At 39.8% G+C, this 26,945-nt stretch overlaps 2 protein-coding genes across 3 annotated transcripts; one reads left to right on the plus strand and one right to left on the minus strand.

The window, feature by feature from the left end:
- Positions 1-33: 33 nt before the first annotated feature.
- On the plus strand, positions 34-3,048 carry LOC113672582 (peroxisomal membrane protein 11A). The gene is made up of 3 exons (XM_027188884.2): positions 34-232; positions 1,464-1,579; positions 1,937-3,048. Exons 1-3 carry the CDS (start codon positions 168-170, stop codon positions 2,452-2,454), a joined length of 699 nt encoding a protein of 232 aa, XP_027044685.2. The 5' UTR covers positions 34-167; the 3' UTR covers positions 2,455-3,048.
- LOC113672578 (dmX-like protein 2) lies at positions 2,638-26,945 on the minus strand. 2 transcript variants are annotated; one of them, XM_027188881.2, is made up of 38 exons: positions 26,733-26,945; positions 26,167-26,292; positions 25,747-25,815; positions 25,567-25,645; positions 24,451-24,565; positions 23,980-24,046; positions 23,494-23,533; positions 23,135-23,279; positions 22,135-22,628; positions 19,017-21,697; positions 18,344-18,596; positions 17,649-17,842; positions 16,887-17,052; positions 16,185-16,393; positions 15,467-15,637; positions 15,253-15,350; positions 14,709-14,874; positions 14,257-14,404; positions 12,846-14,015; positions 12,215-12,373; positions 11,632-11,827; positions 11,273-11,421; positions 10,898-11,194; positions 10,157-10,389; positions 9,518-9,776; positions 9,186-9,393; positions 8,758-8,878; positions 8,399-8,488; positions 7,811-7,947; positions 7,195-7,279; positions 6,811-6,871; positions 6,593-6,723; positions 6,026-6,103; positions 5,829-5,920; positions 5,607-5,659; positions 5,166-5,255; positions 4,617-4,744; positions 2,638-4,185 (listed from the first exon to the last, which is right to left on the minus strand). In XM_027188881.2, the coding sequence occupies exons 1-38, from the start codon at positions 26,823-26,825 to the stop codon at positions 3,982-3,984; spliced, it is 9,255 nt and encodes a 3,084-aa protein (XP_027044682.2). In that variant the 5' UTR covers positions 26,826-26,945; the 3' UTR covers positions 2,638-3,981. The 2 variants fall into 2 exon arrangements, with proteins under 2 accessions (XP_027044682.2, XP_027044681.2); XM_027188880.2 differs by having other exon boundaries at positions 12,215-12,376.

Genomic DNA, 26,945 nt, shown 5'->3' on the forward strand with positions numbered 1-26,945 from the left:
TCACGAGATCAATAATTGATCTCGTGAGAGACTGGGCCGCGACCTTTTTCGTGGATGGTCAAAGGTACGCGAGACAGGACAAGTACTGAGGACACGTAGTAGTACGTGAGTCATTGATCGAACTTTTCAGCTTGAGGCAAGGCAATTTTTCAACTGTCGGGGAAAACATGGATGTAGTCGCTGCAGTGGTAAAGTACAATCAACAAACGTTAGGAAGGGATAAACTGTGTCGGTAAGTGAAAATCAAGCGAAGTTGTAACTACTTTACTTGTACCAGTTACGTATGGAACAATAAATTATACAATTTTGGTGTTTTTTATCGATAAAATATTTTCTTCGTCGTAGATTGAAACGAATTTTGGTATTTAGAAATGTCGAATTATATCGGTATATTAAATTTTTAATGAATTCAGTAAATCTGTCTTTTGGTAAGCCTTAGTACATAGGGGAGATTATTTGCCATCGCTATGGCCATTAATAAACACGTGGTATAATTTGAAGCAGTGTCATTGTACTGACGTCAAACATACGTACAAATGTTGGCACTTATTTCACGGTGGAGCAATTTTCTTGCATAGTTTTTTATACCACCCATGCACGAGATAAATTCTAGTGTTTCATTTACGTATGCCTGTCATGGGATAATAATCTGTTTGTTTTGAACAATCATGTGTTGATGAGAACGAGCATTGAGGGGGTCGCGTTATTCAAAGTCATGCAATCTTTATGTCATTAGAGCATGACAGCAACATTTGACTCTGAATTTGCTCTCCTTCAAAGCGAATACTAGCGATAAGTAGAATTTGATTTCTTCAATAAAATTCTTGGCGATTTCAAAAGATCACATAATGTGTACAGGCATTGACAGATATAAGATATATGGCTGACCATTCTTTGTGTAAATTGTACAAGAAGTAAAGTTTTCTTAGGCATCGCATCGCAGTTATTATAGTTATGTTTTTTTGTGTGCAGCCAGATAACTCTTTAACAAGCGTCCTATTCTATTTTCTGATTATCTGTCGAGCATTCTGATGTTTTCTTCTGCCTTTCTAACTATTGTGCAATGCCACACGTGGATTTAGATTAATTATGCAGTATTAATATTTGGTAATATTATGAGGTTGTCATGAACACGTATCCAAGAAAATACATCATAGGTGAAAGTGATTGGTAACCACCACAGCCCACCACAAGTCAAAGTCCATATATCCACGAAAAACACAATTGAACCCCTTATTTTGCATAAATAGTCAATAAAATATTTGATTTCTATATCATTTTACTTTTTGGTTGTTGTCACCAGGATTACCATTTTGTTTTAGAAATAAATGTGTTAGTTCTCATTCTTTATTTTTGTTTTAAGTTCAGATGTTGCTTTTAATTAAAAAAATGTTAATTCTTGCCAAATGTGTTAGAGAAACCAAAATCATTTTGATCAATACTTGTGAATTTCTTGTCATTAGGATCATCCAGTATGCCTCAAGGCTGTCCAGTTATATTCTTCAACAAGGTGGTGCAAGTGTTGATTGGGTGAATAGGGCAAAAACACTAGATAAACAGACAAGCACCTCAAGGAAATGTAAGGAGATTTTTAAGATGAGATTAATTAATATTAGGGCTTTAGTCAACCAGAGACTGCTTGAACTTTGTACAGGTCTACAGGGGGCTTTCCTTTTCAAATTTAGTAGCAAAAGAGAAAATTTGAACTGGCAGAGAACATGGGCAGCAATCCATTCAACATCCATTTCTTTCATAATATCCTTTAAAACAAGGAAATTTTCATTTTGATCATTATTACAAAAAGATTCACAGACAGCAAATAATGCCAATTAGTAGCCAAAATTTAAAAATTTTTTAAGTCATATAGTTTTTCCTGTTTACCATGACTTTGAAAATCAGAAAAACACTGATGTCACTTGTACAATTTCTTTTTCAGTATTTAGGTTGGGAAAGAGTTTGGACATGATAATTGGTGCAATTAGAGCTAAGGACATCCATCATGACAACATTCTGAAGGTCCTGATCATCTGCCGACGAGCTACATTAGCCCTGTATTATATCATTGATCACATAACTTGGGCTGCAAGATTGGGACTCTATAAAGCTACCCCAAAGGATTGGTCCAAGTTTCAGGCAAAATTCTGGGCCATTGCCCTTGTGTTTGGCCTTCTCAGAAACCTGTATGAGATCTTGAACCTAATTTTTGTTCCAATTAAGAAACATGATAGTGGAGAAGAAAGCAATTCGCAAGGAAGTTCTGTTACATCCCGGCTGATGACCCGTCCCCAACTTTTTCTTGACACAGTCAAGAATTCAGCTGATTTCTTGTTGCCTTTCAATGTTATGGGTGTAATTGAGTTGAATGTTGGTTTGGCTGGGTTACTGGGATTAATTTCATCAATTGCAGGTGCAATACCTGTTTGGAATCCTAACATGAAATTGAAACCTTCTTAGAGATGCAATTGGATGATTTGATGTAGTGTACTTGTGATCAAGGCTGACAACTGGCTACACTATAGAACTCTTAATTTTATCAAGGGGGAATTTTTTGTGCTATTACACTGTTATCAGTGAGTGTAGTGCATTTAGTTGCAGTGTTAGAGAGGCAACCTTTCTTAAGGAAACAGTTGTCATTATACTCTATACCGCTGTATTTTGATATATATAATTTAATTTGTGCCATTAATATTAGTGAATACAGAATTTGTTTGAAGTGACCCATGCCTAGCAGCACAACTCTATCATGTAGCTGAAATAATTTTTCTGATGAGATGGTCAGTGACTTGAAGAAATTACTGATTTATTCTTTTTTACCCTTAAGAATTGGCCAATCTTCCTGAGATGTCTGGGGAATCAAGAATTACTTATAATAAATACATGTTGGTAGTTGTATTTTCAATTTCAAATGATAGGCCAGAGTAAGAACAAAAAAGCTGATGACAGTGAAAAACATCTGTTGTGAACACTAATATATTTTCTATACTATTTTGCTTTGAACTTGATGGCCTGTTGTGAAGGTTAAAAAAAATATATGAAAACCTAATGAAATCAACTTTCCATAATTTCTTTTTCCAGCACTATGTTAATTCTTGTTAAATTCCTGTTCCTCACAATGACACAAGCTTAGGGAAATGCTGTCTCAGCAGAGGGACATGCCAAATGTTACAGAGCCCCGAATATGAAGAATGAAAAGCTCAATGTCCAGAAAAAGCAATTCTTTTTAAACCAGTATTGTGCTTTGGAGCACATTGGGGAAGCACTCCTTTGAAGTGAACACCTTCACCTAGAAATGATTGCACATCCATAAATGTCAAATCTCAATTTGAATATATAAAGATGAGTGATCTTTGAACTTCTATTTACATTAAACTTTACAATCAGCTTGAAACTCAAATATGTTTTATCCTAATTGGAAAAATTTTTAAACTCATTGCACAATGTTTTTGCTATAAAATGTCATAAATAAGTTCATCAGATTAATTATATAATTGTTTCTACACCTGCTTTTAGAATATCAATGTATTTATCATACCAAACAAACACAATTTGTGTGAAGAAATAACAAATGAAAACTGTTATAAGGAAATATAAAGGTAAATCCTAGTTTTCCTCAAATCTCCTACTCAACTCGGCAGTGACTATTGTGATAAAAGTTATCTTCAACCTATACTTATTGTATAGTTAGAGATTAGAATTCTCTATTATTCTTTATTTGCAACAGTGCTCATTGCATTTTAAACCATTTAAAATGACCATTATCGCTTTTCAATATCAACCTTCTCGACATGAATACATTGTCAGTCATTTGAAGCAGTACAAAAAAAAGTTTCGGCAACAAACAACAACCAAAAGATAGCTGAGAATCCGCTTCTGTCAATGCAACTGCAGCAGTTGAAACTGCTTGCCATTAATTTATTCCTTGAAGGTTTCTTTGTCACCCCAATTCTCACAAAACGAATATTGTGAGATCAAGAATCCATCTCAAAGCAGTTTGCTATTGACAATAGTTTCTCTAACTGAGAGCTGCCTCCATTTCACTGTACCATCTCCCCCACAAGAGAACAACTGTCCATTATGGAGGTTCATAAGAGCCACACCCTGAGTCCCATACTTGAGAAGATAAGCCCCTTTGCCATGTTCTTTTGGGTAACACTCTAACTCTTCGTGTACTGACAAACCCCAGACCTGAAATGTGAAAGCAGTGCTATAAAGTAACGGTACAGAAGTGACTAAGAACGAAAACAAGCAATCCCCGTGAGTTATTTACAGAGACCTGAACTTTCTGTTCCAATTAAGATCAAGATAATTTCCACAACCAACCAATTACAATGATTGTCTGGTTCTTCAAAATTGTGCGCGCGCATAGCTGCTCCGATGGACGCGAACTGTATCAAAACGAGCAAAAAGGGATACTGGTAACAACCAATCTAAGGTCTAATCATAAGCTAATGATGACTACACAATGATAATTCTAAATGTCTTTCGCCGCGACGGGTAAAAAGTAAGCTAGAGGCTGTAACAAGAACAAATTGATTTCAAAAGTAAACATTTTTCCCGTGCGCTTGTCTCATTAAAACACGATTGTACTCAAACCAAGTTATTCCGTTTACGGATACCTTAATATCGCCATCTTCAGAGCCTGAAATGAAGAATTCTTCATTTTCATCCACAACTATGCTCTTCACTGGCGCATCATGAGCTAAAAATGTGTGTCGCAGTTGACGTTGTCGTAGATCAAATATACCTTACAACTGTTAAGGACGCTCATTTTAGTTTTCGAAACCTTTCATAAGACATTCATGAGGAAAACACAAAGAGAGGATATGGACAAAAAGCAGGAACAAAGTATAGCGGTAGAGGAAAAAACTACCGAACCATTAAATTTTAAATATAACATTCCTTTTCTACGAAACACCACCATTTGCTCAGTTTAAGTCTGAGTGAATCACGGCTCAGATTGCCTGATCTGACAGCTTCTCTGTAGAAGTTCACTGAAGTGATGATCTCGCTCTCACCCAACCCATCTCTATGGAGAAGGCTGAGCCGGCGATGAAAGGAAGTCAACAGTTGAACTTTTAAATAACAGTCACCTCTTCCAAACGATACAAAGCCAACTTTGCCATCCGTAGTAGCTTTAACGTTTTTCGCGAGTTACTTAAGGATACAAATATTTCCTTTACGTCCTCCCGAAATGAGTAGTTGCTGACCAGGAACGTGCGCAAGACAGGGCGCTCCATTTTCATGACAAATGAATGCTGTCGAACAAGGATGAAAAGAGGAAAACTTTATCAAACGCTCCGATTAATCAAAAACTGCAACTGTGGTGTTAATTTTCATGTAAGCATCCCAGTCTCCATCGGAAATGCTGTTTGGTCTCGTCACGCGTGCGCACGAAAACACTTGTAACCAGGCTAGTCACACTTGGAGTGACCAGCAGGTTGTGATTGGCTGTGACGTTCGCGGCAATATATTTTTTTCTTTTTTGGGTTTCTGTTTTGTTTGTTTGTTTTTTTTACCAAATTACTGATCGTGTATTGATCTTGTACTGCTCACAAATGCGAAAAAAGATACTTATTCTCAAAAAATTAATATTAAATGAGTCTTACCATGAACAAGTGAACTGTGCTGAGGGACTAAAGTATCCCAAAGGCAAACATTGCTGAGAGGAAGAAAAACAATTCCGTAAATAAGCTAAAGCAATCTGTAAGCTGGAAAGGAAATTCTAGAAAACCCTATCGATGCCAGGGTACAGCGAACTGAAACGTGTTTATACGAAGCTTCAATAGTAACAACAAAACTGCCAAAACCAACGTAATTGTGAAGCTTACCTTCCATCCGAGGAGTGTCCTGCCGTTGCTATAAAGCTCGAGGAGCCAACAAACGCAAAGTCATTGGTCTGTTTATTGTGACACTTTAGAGTCTGGAATAATTCGAGAAAATTGAGATTAGCTATCGACGGTTAATGTTCATGTTTTTTGAGTCGCATGTAGAGCAGCAGGTAGAGATGTTAACATAAAAGTCTTACCAGAAAAGGATCAGCAGATGTGGATGTACTACTAACTTGCCATAAAAGCAACTGACCACTGGCATCTGAAATTCCGACCTGTAAAACATGCAGACAACAGAGTGGTAACAACAAGTCTGTAAGTGGGACGACCGTGAAAGATTTCATGAAAGTTTTCAATGTCTCATCAAAGATGGTAAGTCAATTTGCTTTTAAAATTTTCATGGATGTTTATCACTGAGTGTATCATTCAAATGGTGAACCTCTCACGTAAAATTATAAAGCCTGAAAAAACTGCAGGTAATCATTACCTGCAGTAATGATCAAAATATTCAACATTCCGCGAGGTAAAATATTGGTATTTATCCAGCCTAGCCCATGAACTAAGCAAACTATAACAAAAAGCGGCCAAAAGCCAGACCATCAAAACCTTCAACTTCCAAAATTCCTCAAAGTGAATTGGTGATGAGATGAGATAATTTTGCCGGCAAGGTGTTCATTTAATATAACAGGTAATTCTCTCAACTTATCTACCAGGAAATGTGTTGCAGCTCGAAGGGAGAATTACGAAACAGATCCTGAATATACCTTGTTTCCATGCGGACTGAACCGTGCTCTCGTCACTCTTTGATACGAACCAGATGTACGATGGGATGTGATCTCCTGCGCATGACCAAACTCCCACATACGAATGCTACCGTCCTGAGAGCCGGAGATGTCTATGCGACGAAAAAAGATCAAACACATGTCAGGTTCAAATTATGAGACAGTAACAGAAAATGATCGCAGCTTCTGTTTAAACTCACAGTAAGGGAGATGAGGGTGAGAATCCATCCGTTTGACACCATGCACAGTTCTCCTGAATAGCTGCAAAAATGAGAAACACGTATATAGTTTTCAGCGATTCTTGACACAAAATTAGAACTTTCTCTCTGATTGCATTTTTCCTGAACTTCGAGGCATTTTAACGTTAGGAGTTCCAGCCGCTTAGAACATCACTTCTCCTCCCCACCGATTTAAAGTAGCAAACAGGTTATGTTATTCTACTACATGTTGGAACAACATTGTTACACTTCTATTGTTTTTTAAATACGTCGCCCTCTCTTCTCGCTATTCGTAACTTGTATCAACAGCGGAGCAAAATCTCTGACAGAACACTCAGCAGGATCGATGAAAGAGACAGCACTAACCACTGTGCCTGAGTGAAGAGACTGTCCACCTGGCGTACTCTTCTGAGGGCTGATATTTCCAGTTTGATTAAAATCGGACTCATCACTAAATGAATCAATGGAAAAAAAAAATGAAGTAAACGATTAAAAAGATTCCAACGGTCAGGAGGTACTGTAATAATATGTGAAAACGGGCTTAACTGTACAATATGTTCGAGAAAAAATTCGTAAGAATTGCAGTAAGTAGCAAGCAAAGGGGTATATTGGAGTATCATTGTCTGAGCTTTCACTACAGTGACCGCATAAGAATGTGCGTGCTTGGGTTAGCATTAATGTACTCAAACAACGCAAAGAACATTATTGAAACATCTGGAATTAATAACTTGCAGCTTTTTAAGGCAACAATGAACTGAAGAAAGCCTTCAGATCCAGTTAAGAAATGACTGCTTTTCCACCACACCCATCCGACACAGTCACAAGCGATATTGAGCTACAACATCTTTATGTAAATACGTTAGCTGAGATTTCCAACTTCTCTCGAAGGCGTTTACAACACCTCCTTGCAATCAGCATTAAATCAGTACTGCTACATAACCTTTCAAAAACTTAACAAGACTGCCTAGTTTAAAGAAAATACCTTCTTCGCTGAGCGTCACTCTGTTCGCGTTCAACTTCATCTTCAGCCCACAGCAGAGGTTCAGGACTTAACACGTGAGAAATATCCACTTCTTCTACGTCCTTGAGACTCCCTACAGCGATGCAGTTTGGATTTGCCTACAACACAAAGTTAAAGGATTACATTTAAGGCCGACATCTTGGGTTACTGAGGCTGTATCTAAGCTGATAGATGAGACTGTATCTACCACAGACAACGTAGGTAGCTGTATTAACATAGTAGATGGCTATATATATATATATATATTGTAGACAAAGTAGACAGTAAATAAATTTGTCCATAGCGTGAATAAAGCATCAGACGAAGTGATCTTATGCTGTTCGAGCATGAATATACACCTAAACATCTTTGAAGAAAACACTACCACACACACACGCGATAATTATACGCACCACTCGGTAGCGAGCTTATAAATAAGTTAACGTCTGAACGTGAACAGGCTAATCGCACGTGCAACATTAGTTCGGTTGCCTTCCTAAGAGCGGTCATATGGCAATTGAACCTCCATGATGTAAAAGAGGATCCCAAAACTATAAAGTACAGTGATACCTTGTTGATGCAAAACGTGTTGATACCCTCTGGGTCTTTATATAAAACTTTCACAGGCTTTGCGTCTGATACAACATCCACGTGATCAAACTAGTACATAGAAGACAACAGCGAAAATATGATTTATAAAGAAAAAGGAAAAGTAACCGCAGTACTGGCTTGAACTTCAACTTTGTTCAAGTCCTATTTAGCAATAAAGCTTACAAACTTTCCACTCGGTCGAGACAATTTTGTCCAGAACAGAAAAATCTCAGTTTGGATATTATGAGTCCAAACATTTTCTCGACATTTTCAAACAGACGCACAGAAGGGATGAACCGTCTTCTTATAACTCGAGAAAAAAGGTTCGAGGAGTATACCTCTTCCATCGTCGTCATGTCATTCTTGAAGATATTCTGTATGAATATCTCCTGTATAGCTTCTTGATGTACCAAAGTTCGCCATAACCGTTTAACAGGCTCTGCAGAGTTACGAGTGGATCTACAGGAGAGAAATATATCCAGTTACAAAAGTGGCAGGATGTTTGTCGGTCTTCGTTTGTTTGATCGGTATTGTTTCGTTTGTTCGTTCGTTTGGGCGGTCCATGGTTCGGTCAGTTGGTCAGTTTTCAGTCGGTCGGTTTACTCAGTCGTCCGTTTATTTGTCTGTGGGGTCATTGGGTCGTTCCTTTGAGACCGCCCCTGATTCAATATTCTTTATTAATACAGTTAGAGCCATGTTTGGTTATACAGCTACAGGCTAGAGAGGTGTGGCACGGAAGCCACGACATCACTGATATTGGTTTTACCTAAAAGGAGTATTTTGTGGATCCATCAGAGCCTTGTATCTCATTAAAGCTCGTCCACCTCTTGGAAATCCATCTTGGCTTACAGGGAACTGTGAGATGAAGTCAGGGGGAGGTCCCTGGAAAGTCTCGAGTTTGTCGAGGAAAGTTTGGGTCCAGCGCTCCACCGTCTTCAGAGCCGCATGTAACTGAGGTGATAGAGAGGGTAAATCTGAGGAAAGAAGCCGAAACCAAAGCTTGAAATATGTCGGTGACCACCATAGAGCAAAAATAAACTAATACAACTAAAGTGTTAACATTCTACAGAGAATTTCAGAACATAGTCTTAATCTTACCAGTTAGTTCAAATCCCACATCTGGCAGAAAAGATTGTAAATTAGTGAGCACCAGTTTGCCAATCGTGTAATTCATGAGACACCAGCCATAAGATTCAGGATCTAGGTGATCACGTGCTTCAGTTTTCTTCCTTCGTTTGGTTGAGAAATACTCAAGATCACTTTCAGCGTCACTTTCAAACAAGTCATCATCTTCCGAGTCGCTTGCATCATCTTCAGAATCGTAATGTTTCACGCCTTTCTCTCCAATTAGTGGGGGCTGAAATATTAACAAAAGTATACCACAAGGCTAATTGAATAATGCATGTCTAGTTACTTTGTAAATTCGAATAGCTCTTGAGGAATTTTATCCGTGAACTTTCAAACAACTAACGACTTTGTTAATGGAAAACTTCAAAACAATGTCATCTAAGGAACTGCGCACCTACCCCTCCCCTAATTAACCCAACAACAGTCAACTGATAACAAGTTGAGGTTTCTGTTGGGTTTGGCGAAGGGTTGGTACACAAAATTATTAATAACGAAATACAATACGTGGAAACAGGTTAAACAATTATTTGCAAATTACTTATTGTGGGTTCACTTAACAGACCAATTCAAACTTAACGATGTAGCAAAAAATCATGGCGCACACCGTACCTTGCTGATAAAGTATTCCATAAGAGTACTTCTTGGTGGAATGAACTGCTCAACGTAAACAGGTTTCACATCAGTTGACAGCCACTGAGACATGGTTTCTGTCAGACTCTGGCCTAACAGCTTGAAGTTCCATCTTTGCCGAGCACCTTGCCAATACTTGTCACCTCTTCCTCGTCCATTAGGATTGACAACCGCTGAAGTTCTTTGCTTCTTTTTGACATCAGTCCCAACGCCTTACAAGATAAAATTACCTAATGTGGATTTCCTCCTTTACGTAAACCGAATGCGATGAACGATCGAAACCGTGACTGGGTTAACACGAGCAAAAAAATAAGGGGGAAAATAAACCGTGCTTTCTTAACCATTTTTGTGAGCTTTGAATGCATTTGGGTGCTCGCATACTTTCCCTTCTTTACATTTCGTCCGTTAAGGTGATGATCTGTCTTCTGGTCAAACTAGCTTAACAAGCCGGACTCCACTCTTGATTGCCCGCTTGTTCATCGAAACTAACTCTGCCCGTGAAAATCTGTGTGAGCCCCTGGCTCATTTACACCTTCAAGAGGAGAGAATAAAGTATTCGCAATAAAAAGCACGCGCTCATCGACTGGCATTTGAAATCAGACTGCTGTACATGTCACGTTACCGCAAACAGCCCATTAATTCGTGATCGCGCATCTAAATGTAACACGATTGCATGCAACAAGTTCTTCTGTTTTCGCCACATATAAGTTTGAAACCCACCAGCAGATTGTTGAACAGCGGTCCTCAGGCCTCCACCGAACACCAAACCCCACATGCCCGACTTGAGTGAATTTACAACCAATCGATAGAGTTGATTGGGTTGAGAATTGGACCATGCAAGAGCAAGCAGACTCAAGTATACGGCAACACACGACTCTGCCAACAGAATCCGCAGCTTGGTGCTGTTATCTTTCTGTTCAGTAGCCAGCAGCGAGAGGAGCAAGCGAACACCTGGCCACTTGGAAGGAGCACCGGTAAGTGCTGCTGGTTTGTTTGCATCCGATGAGCTGCTTTTCTCTGCAAAGAACCACCATTAAAGTATTTAGAAAATGATGAGGTGTTTCTAAGATATCGTGAGTATATCACAACCAGTACCTGTGGCAGGCTTTGACCCACTCGAAGAATTCTCTTCCTGAGTCATGCCAGTTAAACTTTGATAGATGCAGTCTGACAAGGTTCCTGTTAGGTTATGCAGCACATTTGCCAAGCGAATCGGATGGCTGGGGGATGGTGGACCAGGCAAACTGTGCAAAACAAAGTGTTGAGGATGAAATAACAGATTGTTTCAGCATAAGATTCCTTAGATAGGTTCGTCAACGTACGTATGAAGGGGCACGAGATGACATGATATTACCGGAAGCACAATGAGACATGAAATGACGTGAAGTGACATGAAATGACAGGCCGTGACTTGAAGTGAAACAAAAGGAATTATGAACACAAATCAATATCACCTGAACACAAATCGAAGTATATCCTGCGTGAGAGATTGTAAGAATCCTAGAGGGCTGGCCAGAAACGAGGAAGCAGATACTGAGGCCAGGATGAGAGGTGGAACAGAAGGTCCTGCTGATGGTACGCGCAGGGGAGATACCAAGGAATGCATCTGCTCCACCTCATGAAGGAGAAGTAGAAGTTCCATATTCATTGCTAAATAGAAAAGAACAACACACATCTTTGAACACCTCCCATTCCATTAAATTTGGCAATAATGTCTGATTGAATTGTGCTCATCTTTCGTCAACAAAACACAGTTTGGAGCTTTACGACAAACGCGATAAACTACGTTAACTCTTCAGTAACCTGGTGTTTTTTTGTGCCACCACAACGTAGGTCTAATTTCAGCCTTATTGGACTAAAGCTGATAAAATATTTAGTTTTCTTGATCATACTTTACAGTTGAAGCCATTAAAACGAAATGAGCAGCTTCTTTGATTCTAGATAAGTCTGCCCAAAATCAAAACGCTTAGCGTCTCCCTGCTTTTTACAGGGGTCTGTTGCCAAACGTTTAAGTTTAACATTATGAAAATATGTTACCTGCTAGATCTCCGCCGCTAGCTCCGTGAAGCGAACAATAGTTCAGTAAGATTGTGAGAAGTTTCTGGTTCTTTTTCAGCCACTGAATATGCTTGGCTGAGCGATCGATTTTTAACGCAATGTAATTTTTATCTACCGCACTTCCCTCTTGTGATTCATCTGCTGTTCAAACAAAATATCACTAATGATTAGTAGGATAAGAAGTAATTTGGTATCTTGAACTCTTCCTTTGCATGCATCAAACTCCCTACAAATAGGCACGCAACTGTGACAAGAAGAATCTTTCAGGCACACCATCGTCGTTCAATACAGTACAAGGTACACACATAGTAAACATTTTGTACTCATGTAATATAACAATACACATGGATAATCTGATCTTAAAGACTGTTTTATTTCAAATTATACCAATTTGTTATCATCACAGTTATCAAATAGCACACCATGGCATAATTAGTCACAAGTTGACTTTTTTCTTCTTCATACAGGACGGTAGATCCAAACTCGTTTCCTGTTCAAACCTGTCTACAAGATATCAACTCACGATCCGACCACCGTCCATCCTCTGTATAATACGTAAAGGTATAGGAGACAACACAACTCTATCGCAGAAAATAAAAGCGTTTCATACCTGATTGAATGTTAATTTCAACAGTGTCTTCCTCCTCATCTTCACTTTCCTCTGCAACAATACCATAGTCAGACATCTTGTGTAGCACTCCGAGCTCTTTTTCTAACCACTTGATGAAAAACGGTCGCAAATCTTCATCAGCAATCTCGCAACTTGATGGCAAACCGTGTAGTTCGTTGATTAAGAGTTTAATAATTGCAGAAAACTTCATCTGTTGTGCAACTACGTCCAAATGTCGCGTCTCCTTAGGCTTGGAGGGAAGTTCATCATTATGTACCTTAGAATCACTTGCGGTGTTGTCTTTGTTATACTCAGAGTCTTCATTAGTTTCGTAACTATTGTTGGGGTAAGATGATTGGTTGGATTCTAAGCCGTTTACACCATCTAGCCCCAGTCCACCCAGCTTCTCGGACACAGGTTGACTCCAATCAAATCCATTTGAAAGGTCGTCAAGACCCTCACCACTCAATTTAGACGACACAGGTTTTGACCAATCAAAATCGTCGACACTTCCACCTCCTAGATCAGGCGCTAAAGGCTGACTCCAGTCAAAATCAGCCGCTGAATCGCCACCAAGCTTGGACGAGACTGGCTTACTCCAATCGAAGTCATCAGCTCTCCCATTCACGGCTGTATCAGCGCCACCGAAGGAAAAATCGCCGAGTGTTCCTGTGCTGATCATATCACCTGTCACATCGTCTGCCATGTTGCTAGTGTCCTCCAGGGGTGAATCACCTTCCGCAACAGTGCTGGCATCTCCCGCAGATATGTCAGTAGCTGGAAGCTCCATCAATACCTGCAGCGCTAAAGCGGGACATCCAGAATTCAAATGCGCGTGAGCAGTCTTGAAAAACAGTTGCCTCTCCATGGGCGTCAAAGGTTCGTCAAGTATTTCCTCTTTGCGGATGCTTCCCTGTCTGAGATAAAGGTTTCTCACACCTGATTTCATTTTGATCTTGTTGTCGTGTTCATACATGAATCGTCTTCTTTTAATCAGGGGATGTTTGCGCAGGTAGAGATAAAAATTGAAGACATCAGGATTACCGCTGGCGGCTAAAGAATTGCATTTTTTCTCCTGGGACTTGTGTCCTGTTGGTTCAAATATCAATGTTTCCAATGCTTGGTTGTAGTCTTTCAAGATCCAGTAAGCGATGCTTCTGAGGAATGGGTCTGAAATGTTCACAAAAAAAGAGCAAGCGATCTCAGGTTATACTGTAAACCAACAATCGCTTCAGACGAGAGAAAGAAGAGAGGGGGGGGGGAGCGGGGGGCTTAAGACCCCTTCAAGGTTAGTACTTGAAACCTTGTAGCTATCACTTCCATAAGAAAAAGCCTAAATTTAGGTTTTTTAAAATTTTTTTTTAAGTCATCCACACCACGGTAATTAACCACCATGAAAGATTTCGCTTACCCTGAGTTGGCTCATGCGCACTACCACTTTGACCTAGCAAACACTCCTTTAAGATGCGAGTGTAGAGGGCCCCCCCTGAAGTGTCTTCCTCATACAGCCGAGCGAGGACCATGGCTAGTTGAACGTCTTGCAATCGACTGATGCAAACCTGAAAAGTGGGAGCAGAAGCAATTTAAACATAGCTTAATGCCTCAAGAACGGCTTGAAAGGAACGCCTGTTTTAGTAACACTGCTTAATCCACGCTGATATTGTTGATGTGTTGTGTTGTCTGTTCAAAGATTCACTTTTCCTTCACCGAATGAAAAACAAAAAGATATAAAGAAAAAGATATAAATGACGCATCTAATCGTTTTCTTCTGAGTCTCTGACAAAGCCTTCGTGAAAAACTGGGATTATTTATTCAGTGAGAATGAAAGTTACATCTCCACACGACTGAATTTCTACAAAGTACCTGTATCGCATCCCACAAAGAGCCAGCCAAAAGGAAGAACGCCGCGGCGTGATCAAATCTCTGCTTTCCTAACAAAGAATAAGCATTCTTGAGAGCTGCCTTGCGCCATCTGTCTTGTGTAAAATCCCGAGCAAAAAACTGCGACATCTTCGTGTCTCTTACAGTTCTGAAAAATTAAAAAAAGGTAAAAGAAAAGGTTCAAGTTTGTTTTAAAAACTTCAGCTATGTTGATCAAAAAAGGAAAAAGTCCACGTTCAAAAAAGAAGTTCATTAGCAGCGAAAGTGGGAGAAAATTAAAATCTAAATTACCGATATGCAATCGAAGTCATGACCTTTGAGATTAACGGGAAATATTGGATTAACTTAAGATCAATCAGTCAGGCCTGGAAAGATCTCCATGTTCTGTATTTTGTGATGAAATTTAGAAAGGTAGTTTTGAAATAAACATTGCGTTTAGATGACCGGAAATTTAAACAACCTGCACGAAACCTGATACACAAACGGACAAACCACTCATAAATTCCAACAATAGGCGAGAACAAACCTGTACAACCCACAGATTACATTCTTTTTCTTCATGGCCAGGTAAAACAGAGCACAGTCAATGGGATCTTGGTTCTTTGAAAACTGTGCTTTAGCAGTCTGCGGGGGAAAAGATTGGTTACACAAATTGAATCGTTAACCACATCAAAGATTTCACCACATCTCCACCACTCCCTGCTGTAACCTTCTCTATAGTGTAGTAGTTTTTTTGTTACCTTCTCTATCAGCCTTCTCAGCGTATCATTGCTCCTCACCCACCACCCAATGCCGTAACGTCTCAGTTCCGACCAAGTGGCCTCACCTCTCAGCACGGGAGGAACCATGGCTAATAATTCCTCCTCGGATTCAGAATGAAACGCCCATCCGTAATATGATGATGACAAGCCCTGCAAGAATTTCACTCTTGACATACTCTCTTAACAAAGGAAGTCTTCGACAATTCATAGCAATTAAACGTATTTAAGAAGGTAGTTCGTAGTGGAACATTAATCGCAGCCTTAACCCTGACCCTAAACCCACCCACGAGGAAACTTGAGAATTTCCCTCCCCACTCGAGGGTAACACAATAAAGTCTTGAAATTAAAATTAGTCTGATGAAACAACGACGAGAGAAATAGGGAAATCAAGTATGACGAAAGAGATTGCTGTCGGCATGAGAGAGGTGAGTGCCTACAAAGATGAAACAGGAGTGTTGACTGTCTGAAGATAAAAGGTAAACGTCGGCACAGCATAAGGAGGCCAAGTGAATGCGTTCATAGGAAACGGGAATATTTGCAAAAAGGGTGGGGTGACTGCACAAGGGAGGAGAATGTCAAGAGGTGACGTTTTTCTCTGATTTGGGAAGTGATCATCCACTCGGAGAAGGTGCATTTCTGCCAGAGAAAGACATGTCCCATAAGCCAGTTGGACTGTAAGATAAACAATAAACTTTACCCTTTCCTCCAGCACTGCCCTGTGTTTAGGAGGCAGTGACCTCATCAGGCAGGTATGATGTCTCATGGCAAGTAAAAAGCGCAACCCACACTCATCCACAGCATCTCCGCCACTTCCTGCTGTTGCTCCAATGCTTCCTGTTGTAGCGTATCCACCTCCGCCTCCACCGGGACCTCCCATCAGACCACCTACGCTGCTGTAACTTTCCTCTGCAAAGAAAAATAAACTTTAGTAACAGGCTACAACACGGTTTGTAGACCTTAAAGAATTGAGACTACAATTTCAAGATCGTCTTTTCCTACTCTTTTTCAATCCTTGTTCAATCGTCCTGGAACTATTCTTAGCCCTTTTCTGTTTGTCAACTCACTCCTTTATCTGTGGTTTTACGCTATTTGACCCTAACTAGCTTCTAATTTCTCCTCACAATATATTCTCCGAATCACACATTAAGGTCAAAGGAATAAAAAACTTGATCACCAACTAAAGAAGTTCTTGATTGTTTAACAAATACTCCTTGTCAGCGCCTTAGAGAGTATAATCAGGACAGTATGGAGAATATGCATACAGAGGGTGTAGAAGCATTTAAGACGATACTCTCTGATCCTCGAAAGTACTTGAATTGTTGTCGTTTAAAACCGGCTCACAAAGTAATGTTGTGGCTATATTTCAACAAGAATTCGACAATAAAACATTTTGAGGTACCCTCTTTCTTCGCAAACTTCACTCCTCTTTCAATTGAACCAGGACTTTCCTCCAAGTCGAGCTTTGTTGAGGCAAAGGTATCTGCCAGAGCCAACAGTTCCAGTTGTTCAATGCTGGTCAAGCCGGGAAGAGGTTTCCTGCTTAGCTGATGGGAAAGCAACTGAGCCTGGAAAAGACGAATTCAAAGTACACTGAAACATGAGCTAAGAAATGCTACATCAAATATACGAATCATTGGACCGTGGAAATGTAAAGGGTTGTATACCATTTACACTCTATGGTGTTTTTCCCGGAAATCATCGACGGAGAAGACGTAAAACCATTTTCATCCTCCAAGGAGACGTCACAAATTACTTCCAATTAATATTTACTACAACTCCTTTAAGGCGCCTGATTGAGGACCTTCACTACTGCCATACGTAATTTAAAAAATACATTCTCTCTTTAATTAAAAAGTATTAACATAGGGTTTACGAGGCTACTTAAGCTACCATATATGTTCATTTGACTGAAACAATCTGTTTTACAAGGCTCGATGTATCATGCAAACCTTACTCGGTGGATTTAAAAAACACAATACCAATTCATGCAACAAGACGGAAAGGCGAGGAATCAAATCCACTTTCGGCGCGCGAACTGGTGTTGAGACAATCGAAAGGCGTGACGATGTTGTCAACCTTCTACACGCGCTGCTGTTGGGATCTCCCTACGTTACTGCGAAATCTCTACTGCTCTGCGACGGAAAACCTAGTAGTTACCGACCTGTGCCAAGCCGAAGTGCACCGGACTACCAGCCTGTGCCACATGAGTTGGGCTGCTCTTGGCTCTCTTTTTCTCTAAGAATCTGTTGTCTTCATCGTCGGATTCAAAACTGGAGCCATAACGCGATAACTCAAACAGGGCACTGTAGTCTGTTTCATCAGCGGATGTTCCTTGTGTTCCATCGACTGAATCAGCTAGGGGAACAGACAGAACTGTATTTTTACGAAACTAAACATAAAAGCATTCAAATCCATGGGTACGCCAGTAGTTGAAAGCCAAACTCTTACAGAACCAAGTTATGATTAATTTCGTAAATATGAAATTTTGAAAAAACTTTTCCTGGAAATACTTAGAACTACAAGACAAGCAACAGTGATGTCCGAGCATTGCAAAGGACAATTGTCAGGCCGCTGATTTCCAAACTTAAAGTATACTCCATTCTCATTTTCTCTGATTTCACCCATTTATTCAGTTTGAGTTGTCCTAAGTCTAAACAGTTAACATCCGTTAACATAAAGTACAGATCAACAAAAAGAACCAATGCTGATATTGGATAAAGGTATGTAAACTAATCCCTTAAAACTGATAAAGTGAAATTATCATCACTCATGCGATCAAATGTAATTCCTGTGACAGGACTGCTTGACATTCGAAGAAAATCGATATTACGTGACATGCCAAACTAATAGGAATACCTGCTGTAGCCGATCCACTGCCACTAGTGTCTTTATCAGCTGCAAGCAGAGCATACATTGGTAATGGCGGAACACAAAGTGCTCGTTCTTTTTCGTCGGGCACCAGTCCCTCTAGGTCTGGTTCGCTTGAGCTTGACACGTTTCCAATGCTCTTCATGCTACTCATGCTGCTAAGACGTGGCCTGCTGTGCGCTGATTGGACGACAGCTTTAGTGGCGGCTTCCATGGCCTCACGGCCAGCAACACAGTACACCTACGATAGAGGAAAGCAGCTGTGATTCACTGAACAGGGGCTTGACCAGATCACAAAGGGCACCAATCTCATCGTTGGCAAAAGTCATCCATTTTTTTTTTTGCCACAAATTCAAGATCACCATGCCAAAATAGGAACTCTCAATTTCTTGATGGGCGAGAAAATTTATTTTGTACCTTTAAAAACGTTTGTGCCACAACATTGAATTATTATTTGGTATATAGTAGGTACTGATTATTTTAAACAAGGTGGTTTACCTTAATGCTGATGCGGAAGAAATTGTTTAATTCAGTTGAAGTAGTTAAAGTTCTTAGCGTAGTTACAGGAAAATTTTTGGCGGACTCTAACTAGTGGGGTTGGCGGTGTCTCCTTAGATTTCATGCTGAACTACAGTAACACACTATTTAATATAAATCATACCAAGTGATGTAATATCGCCCGGACTCTCCTTAATTTGCCAAAGTTCATGAGTTCCATGAGATGCTTGGGATGAAACTGAGGTAAAACAGGAGCTATAGTTCCGGCTCCCTCAAACAAACCAATTCCACCCCCTGGCGTTAGTGACAAGGGGACAAGCTTTCCTGACCCTCCCCTGGACACTTCGCTGACCTTCTGCAAGGTTACGGTAGGAGCAAAGGTCATGGTGTCCGAGGGGGAGATGGTGCCGTCCTTCATTACTCTCCATTGTGAATACACCTGCATTTCGGTGCCCAGGCCTACCACAAGGACTCCATTGCGTATCCACGAGAGTGCTCTTGTTAGCAGCTGCCATTTGTTCTCTGATGTCAAATGAACACTGTGAAGAAGCAGCCATGTTTCCTTGCCAGTGGACGTACTCTCCCCTCTCACAGTTGTATTGGCTATTCTTGACGCACACCCCAAAATAAAGGCTTCATTGCCGATACAAACAGTTAGAATGTACGTACTATCCTCGGCGGAAGTCCATTCTAGACGAATCTGTGAATTATCGGTGAGAAACTTGCAGTCGAGTTTCAGTGTGTCCTCCAGAATCCAGTCCATTCCTCCTGACGATTCATTCTCCCAGATACACACTGAATAGTCAAGCTTTTCTTTTTCCTGCTCTTCAGTGTTCCTGCAGAGCGTGGCAATCCTCCCTGTGTAGGCACAACTGAGCGATAACACCTCCCCAGGTGCATCCAGTCCTAACACACGGCTGTCTGAATGCTCCGTGGAATGAGCACATTTCCTGCCATCTGACAGCCATGAAGTCTCTTCCCACGTGAACCGACCCTCTGAAACAATTTCCCTGCATGACCAAAACCTTACCTTCCCATCTGAACACGACGACGTGAACAAATACCGCGCTGGACAAGTCGGATTTACCGCAGAGGACGACATCTTATCAGCAGCTCTGGTAGCTGTTTTAATTGTCGTTCCACTAGGAAGCGGAAGCTTCTGACGACAAACACACCTTGATACGATACTACTAGTCACGTGCCCTGATTGGGGCAAGTTTAGGGGACTCGCACTCCTGTTGGAAGCGCTACTGCTGCTTCTACTTAAAGGCTGTATAACCTCTGGGTAGGTCGATAGCGACTCCAAGCCTGATCCTTTCAGACTCGTTTCTGGTTTGGTAGCAGTGACAGTGACCTGCCACATGTAAATTATAGACACAGTATCACTTTGCTCATCGGTGATGTTCTCTACACCGACCACGTAAAAAGAGTCTTCAGATCTGTGCGAACTTTGTTGATGATCTTCCTCATTCCCACTACTCGGTTTCTCGTTAGAGGAAAAGAAACAAGAGGACTTTACGGAGCTCTCTGTGAAAACGTGCAGTAATAATGGCTCTCGTAGGACATCCTTAGAGTCAGCTAACGAACAAAGCTTCAGAATACAGCCAGGTGTTGCGCCAGATTGTCTACTGACTATTGACTCAATGAAGCACTCAACAGGAACTGAACTGCTGGGGCTTTCAAAATCTAATGAGTCTAAACTCCCTTCACTACCACTTGAATACAGAGTTGAACGTGTTCTGGTCTTGTTGCTTGATATATAACCTTGTAAAGTTCTGGCATCCAAGATCACTTGATAAAATCTGTAACAAGTCCCATCTAAGGCCAAAAAACACGCACAAGGAGCGACAGCATGGGGCGGAATCGATGTACTGCTGTCGAATGAGATCAGGGAGTGAGAGAAAAGGGTTGGAACCCAAGCTATGTTCAGAAAAGCATTTGGGCGAGAGGAGTTTACACGCGTGAGCTCCATGACTCCACCACTCTGCCGTAATGGTGACACGCTCTCCACCTTCCACACAATGAGTTCGTTGCAATGTAGCTTTCGAGTTTTGCTTTTGTCATCTATCATACTTAGTAACTCCACATTGTTCAAATTGTCTTCGCCCTTTCTCGCTTCCATTTCGTGACTTGACGTGGAAAGCATCAGGGGCAGCTCTGGATGAGCTAAGATGTTAGTGATGGGATATCTATGGCCACATCTGCGGGCATGATGAGAAACACTAACAACAGTAGAAAATGATGAGTTGTCAGCAAATGCAAGTTGCCAGAGGTTCAGAGCACCGTCTCTGTGCGTTGAAATCATGATAGCCGTAGGATGCGTCCCTCCTGTTAAATTACCAAAACTTGAACGGGAAATGTTGAGTCCCGTTCCGTTGGCTTTTGTAGCCGTCCGCTGACCTGCTAAGACTACGTCACTCTTGTTGACCATCACGTTCCTCAGAGCTCGGACTTTATCCTCCCTAGGACAATAAACAATGAGCTTGTTCAATAACGAGTTCGCATCTGCAGGGGGAAGAACATTGGGGATGCGTGATAAAAAGCTAACTTGAGGCTGTCTGTATGGTACACCATTCTGTACGTCAAGCCATTCCACAAGCCACACCAGAAGTGAACCATCTACGGGATGAACAGCGAGAAGTGTGTCAGGGCTGTTGTACCACTCGTGGAGAAGATTACCAATACATGAGGATACTACTGCGGCGTAAGTACTTGATTCCTCAACGTCACTAAGTGTGTCATCTTGGATGTGTTTTAAGTAATCTAATGGAGTTCTTGGTCTTGGTGTGGAAGGGATCTTGATTTCTTTCGCCATCTCTGGTGCAGGGATTTCTTTCTTGACAGCTATTGAAAAGATAAAAATACCCACAGCTGTAAAAGAATTTCATATTTACCCCAAACCTTTGCAGATGCCTTCCTGAAAAGAATTAGAACGCGCGTCGCTTTGCTAAGGTTAGGCAAAACTCGATTCCTTGTGACTCTAGGAGAAGTCTTTTCTGTTCTATCAGAAAATTCAATAGGTTAGCACCTTTTGGGGCACTGGCTCTGCTCTGGCTTTTAAGCATATATCTCTTCATCTTTTTGAACATTTTATGGCAAGAAATGGACTAGTCTATTTCGACAACCAACAGAACTCAAACTGCACTGTAAACAAAAAATGCTAATACATTGAAATCGGATCCTCTGCGTGGAGCCTTTTTCTGTGAAAAGGTCGCTAGGGAGTTCACGCCTTATGGAGATTATGGCAACTCTACCTAAAGTGTTATCTAGCTGATTCTTACGTTTGTAAGATTCTGGAAATTCCTCGTCACTCGGCACCAAGAGCTCTGCCTCACTGTCACTGTTGGAAGAGTCATCGCTGATGTCTATACTCTCCACTTCAAGAGCGAGAACTGGTGCGCCAAGACATGACTCAGCCGCCATGGTAAACTGAATTTCTTTGTTGTTCAACCAGTGAAGAACAAAACTACTGTGATTACTGCTTGAGATGGAATCAAGCGAGGACAGGATTGGAATATCATTCAGAGCATTCACCGCAACAGCGATGTGAAATTGCAAGGCTGATGGCAGTTGGTATCTCAGTAGAGGATCTTCTGCTGTGTCATCCTTGGCTGCAGGCTTTTTCGGTTGCTGTGATAAATGCCACATGCACCTGTGATGATTCTTTGTGGGATGGGAGGGTGAGACATTGTGGTCACCTTGCTTGATGGACTCACACCAGATGCGGCAGACATTGTCAGTGCATGAAGTAAGAAGACAGTTGGCTACAGTCGAGCTAAAAGATGATAAGACCATAAGGAAACAAATTTGTTGATATTTAGACTTTGCAATTCTTCAGTGAGGTAAGTTTCTGGTAATTTGAATTTCATACCCTTAAATATTGACCTAAAAATGTCTGTCCAAGACCAGGAAAGTAACACACAAGGTGAAAGACCAAGTAATGCATAAAATTAATATGGAATGGAATGTGGAATAATAATTTCAAATATAAAACTGAAAAACATTGTTTAAAATTTGAAAATATTAACCCTTTTCTTCCTTTACCAACACCATTATACCAACCAGCATTTGCTAATAGCGATGAGAATAGAATTACCAACCAGGAAGGTCAGTGCAGTTTGACACCAAATTCTCTTAACCATAAACAAGTTACAGGGAGGTATATAAAAACTGTAATTAAGGCAAGTTATCAATTGGATCTCAAGAGTCTAAGGGTAATATATCAAAATCTCACACACTCAAGAACTTGTTGGGGGTAAGAAGTAAAGAATGTTTACATACACAGGTATATATTTGCTGGTTTTTCTCCAAGAAATTCCTGTCACTGGTCCAGGATGAGCCAGATACACAAAAGTGTAATCTAAAACACCACTGTTCAGAAACTGTCCTCTTTCTTGCAGCTCTTCAGTCTCATATTGTGGATTGACTGCAAAGTTCAAAAATGTAGAAGATTAAATAGTGCCACACACATTTGCTGACTGGATGTAGTAAGAGAATAAGCTGCAGCAGTATCTTGTTTTGGAAACAAGATACATGGAGTGGTTAGCTTCATAGACCTGTTTCATTTCACAATTAACATAATTTCCAAAACAGAACAGGCATCAGAACAAACTTGGCTGCACCTCATGACACACACTGACCTTGGTTGTTGTCAAACCACACTTTGATAAGACGATCATGCTACAAAAAAAAATTTAAAGCAAAATTCAAAGAGAGATTTAGTTCTAAAAGCTTTTTTCATTTAACTCTTCTGGCCTTTTAACCATTGTTCATCTGGGAGTTACTAAAAGACAGCTCCTCTTTACAAATATCAACACATTTCAAAGCTGAAAGGTGATGAGAAGTGATGGCAAAGATATCAATTTCAGAATGTTGTCTGATTCAAAACCAAATTCTCAGGACTAAACTTAAAGGAAATACATGAAAAACTGCACAAAGACCTAATATTGAGATCTTGTGAGTGAATGGTTTTAGGGTCTTTATTGTCACAAAATTTCATGTAAATTACATTAAAACAGGAAAAGACCTGAACTGGAAGAAAAAAGACAATTTAAGACACACATATCAACATCTGTAAGGTCTTGACAAACTTCGACATAGACACACAGCATATCTTTGAGGTTTACCTTTCCAACTGAACAGAAATACTGGCCATCAGGAGAAAACTGCAGAAGGTGAACTGGAACAGAAGGCCTAAATCAAGAAGGCACAAAGATTACATTTTTATCAAACAGAGAGAATGTTTGTGTGAAAACAGATGAATTAATGACATCAGCAATGTCAATAATGTAATGTTTGTAGATAGAAATAAGAGAGATGATAAGTTTTGAGGTCAGTAAAGAAATAGAGAATTATGTTTGTTTTGTCTTGTCACGAGTGTGGGACAAAAAAAAAAATTCTGAGTCCCCAAGAGGAATCGCCCCTCAGACCTTTGGATTCCACACCCCAATGCTCTACCACTGAGCCACAGAGACTCCATGGTGGGCGAGGTCTGTTACAAAGTTCATATGAAAAAGAAATTTGTTTGTACAGATATGAAACAACCAATGCACAGAAACATATTTGAAAACTAAGAGCTAATATAACATACTACATACTTGCACGTCCAAATACATGTCCAAAACACATTCTCCTCTAATAAGTTTCTCTGTTCATGGTAGTCTTCACAGCTCCACAGCTGAATAAAATCCCCTCCCACAAGTAGTCGTTTTCCTGGAAAAAAAACAGAGCAATGAGTGTTCCAACCTTGACATTGTTGACAAAAGTTCAATCTTTACACAAGGTTAATGTTTTTCCATTTCTATAGGAAAAAAAACCTGTGAACTATAATGTCAATAAATAAATAAAAACAACACCAGCCTCCTTGCAAACTCTTATTATTACCACTGCAACATGAGCATTTCTTGGCCCATGAGAAAGTCTGAGTACTAGAGGTAAGTTAGCCAGCAAAAGGACTGCTAAAGATCTGGCACTACTGGTAAAAATGAGTATTAGCACCAGACTAGCACTTGTCCAGAAGCACTAATAACAAGGAATACTTGATGGCTTAAATAACAATGACATAATAATAATTATAATAATAACATGTTCAACCAGGGTAAACCCTTCAGCTGAAACTGTTATAAATGGGTGCCCTGGGAGACTAAAAAATTAACAATTAAAGAAAAAATACCTGTAACACATGAACCAACAGAAAAATGTAAAAACTATTTACAATGTCTTTGGATAAAAACCAAGAATTATATAACTATATCAAAAAAATCCAAAAGATTTTCCAGAACTCTGAAAAAAAATATCATTAAGCTGTGTTTTAAAAATCACTATAGAGTCAACTTCCTTATGATGCAGTGGCAAGTTATTGAAAGTCTGGGCTCCAGTATAAAATGTTCCTTTCTTGGCAGATTATGTATGGACTTTAGGAATTAAAATATCTAAACCATTACACCAAGTGGAATAAACATGCAAAGACTTGATAAAATAACTCTTAAAAAGATCTGGAGCAATGTGATGGAAACACTTAAAAACAAAAGTTAAATTGTGCATAGTAGAACACCCCTTAAGGGACTTCCAACTTAGTTGCCATAACGGTTAATGGCAACTGAGACTACTTTCCTTCAGAATGATTCTTGCAGCCCTTGCTTGATGTCATTCTTAAGATTAATAGTAATAATAATAATAATAATGACTATAATATCCAAACAGAGTTGAAATACCTTCTCTGTTCCACGACAAACAAGTAATCCTAAAGTTTAGGCAAAGTTCTGCAGATTTTTCCCAATGAAAAGGAAAGCCCTAAAAAACAAGCAAAAGTGCAAATTCATAGTCTGAAAAACTTCATCCTTAAATGATTAAATCAAACTTAAGAAATACAGTAAGTATATATACTGACATACATGGTTGTTACCAGCTGTTGCTGATTTGGCATCAAATATGATAACCTGTTTTCCATAAGATGCTGCAATCTGTTAAAAAATAATGATAATTTGTCTCAGATTTAATTGTGCAGATATCCTTCATATTCCTATAGTGCTCATAAATCAAGTGTGTGCACTCCTTAAAGTGTCATAGAAAAAAATTCTCTTTAAACAACACTTATACCACTGATAAAGCTAGAGTTACTCTCTGCTAAGCCTCCCCAAGCCTAAATAGAGCTTCTTTCATGCTCTCCTAACTTTTTGCATGCTTCATATCTCCAGGGCATGCTGATGCAAGGCTATGATTGGCTGTTGTAATTTCTTTGATTTTTGTTTCACAACACTCATTTGAAAAGCACTCTACTGTAACACTGCTTTGATTTCATTGCACAAATGTACCTTTCCATCAGAATCACAGCAGTCAATACAGCTAACTTCTTTATAACCATACAGTGAACCAGGAATAATCTGCACTCGAGTGAAGCCACTCAACAGGATAACAACATCACAGCCAGATGCATAGGCCTTGGAAAACAAAGAATACCAAATACAAAGCAAACAAACGTATGTCAGACTATAATCTCAATTCAGTGTTCATGGAATATATTTCTGGAATATATTTCACGTCGATAAAGAGCATAAAAAAATTTGCTTTAGGCTTCTGTGATTAGCCTGAATTTCTACAATATAGTTTAAGACCTGATAGCATTTTCAAAGCTTACTGTAACAAAAAGAAAAGTTTTAAAATGATATATATCGATCTCTAGAGTCATTTAGTTACTGGGCTAAAAATCAATTTATAAGCCAATTTACGAGGTATTTCTTATGATTGAAGGCGAAATAAACATTGTCATTCATTCATAGTGGTACCATTATTGATATGTTGACATTTGCCTTCATCTGAATTCATTATTTTCTGATCAAAACCGTAAACCAGTAATTAAATTATTCAGCTCGAACTGTACCGTGAAAGGGTGATCATCTACACTGCCAACGGCGATTGCAGCCTTGTCGTCGAATGTATTCGTCGCCCCTGTCAATACCTGATGAAGTTTCATTATCAAAAGATAGAATCATGATCATGTTTTGGAAAGAGAACGACAAAAACTCTAGTTCGCAACAAAGAAAACGCCGCCATTACTTGACGTGAATTTGTCTCAACTAGTATCGAGAAATCC

Source organism: Pocillopora damicornis, chromosome 4, assembly GCF_964200805.1.
Source record: "Pocillopora damicornis chromosome 4, jaPocDami1.2, whole genome shotgun sequence".
NCBI classification, from domain to species: Eukaryota; Metazoa; Cnidaria; class Anthozoa; order Scleractinia; family Pocilloporidae; genus Pocillopora; species Pocillopora damicornis.

What these genes read in the sequence shown, in the direction of transcription:
- LOC113672582 (XM_027188884.2), top strand. Translation starts at nt 168, where the DNA reads ATGGATGTAGTCGCTGCAGTGGTAAAGTACAATCAACAAACGTTAGGA. An exon ending in GGAAGGGATAAACTGTGTCG is followed by an intron (nt 233 to 1,463) that starts GTAAGTGAAAAT and finishes TCTTGTCATTAG; the next exon opens with GATCATCCAGTATGCCTCAA. An exon ending in GACAAGCACCTCAAGGAAAT is followed by an intron (nt 1,580 to 1,936) that starts GTAAGGAGATTT and finishes TTTCTTTTTCAG; the next exon opens with TATTTAGGTTGGGAAAGAGT.
- LOC113672578 (XM_027188880.2), bottom strand. Translation starts at nt 26,825, where the DNA reads ATGAAACTTCATCAGGTATTGACAGGGGCGACGAATACATTCGACGAC. An exon ending in CTTTGTGGGATGCGATACAG is followed by an intron (nt 14,405 to 14,708) that starts GTACTTTGTAGA and finishes CCCACTTTTCAG; the next exon opens with GTTTGCATCAGTCGATTGCA. An exon ending in TGGGTCAAAGCCTGCCACAG is followed by an intron (nt 11,195 to 11,272) that starts GTACTGGTTGTG and finishes GGTTCTTTGCAG; the next exon opens with AGAAAAGCAGCTCATCGGAT.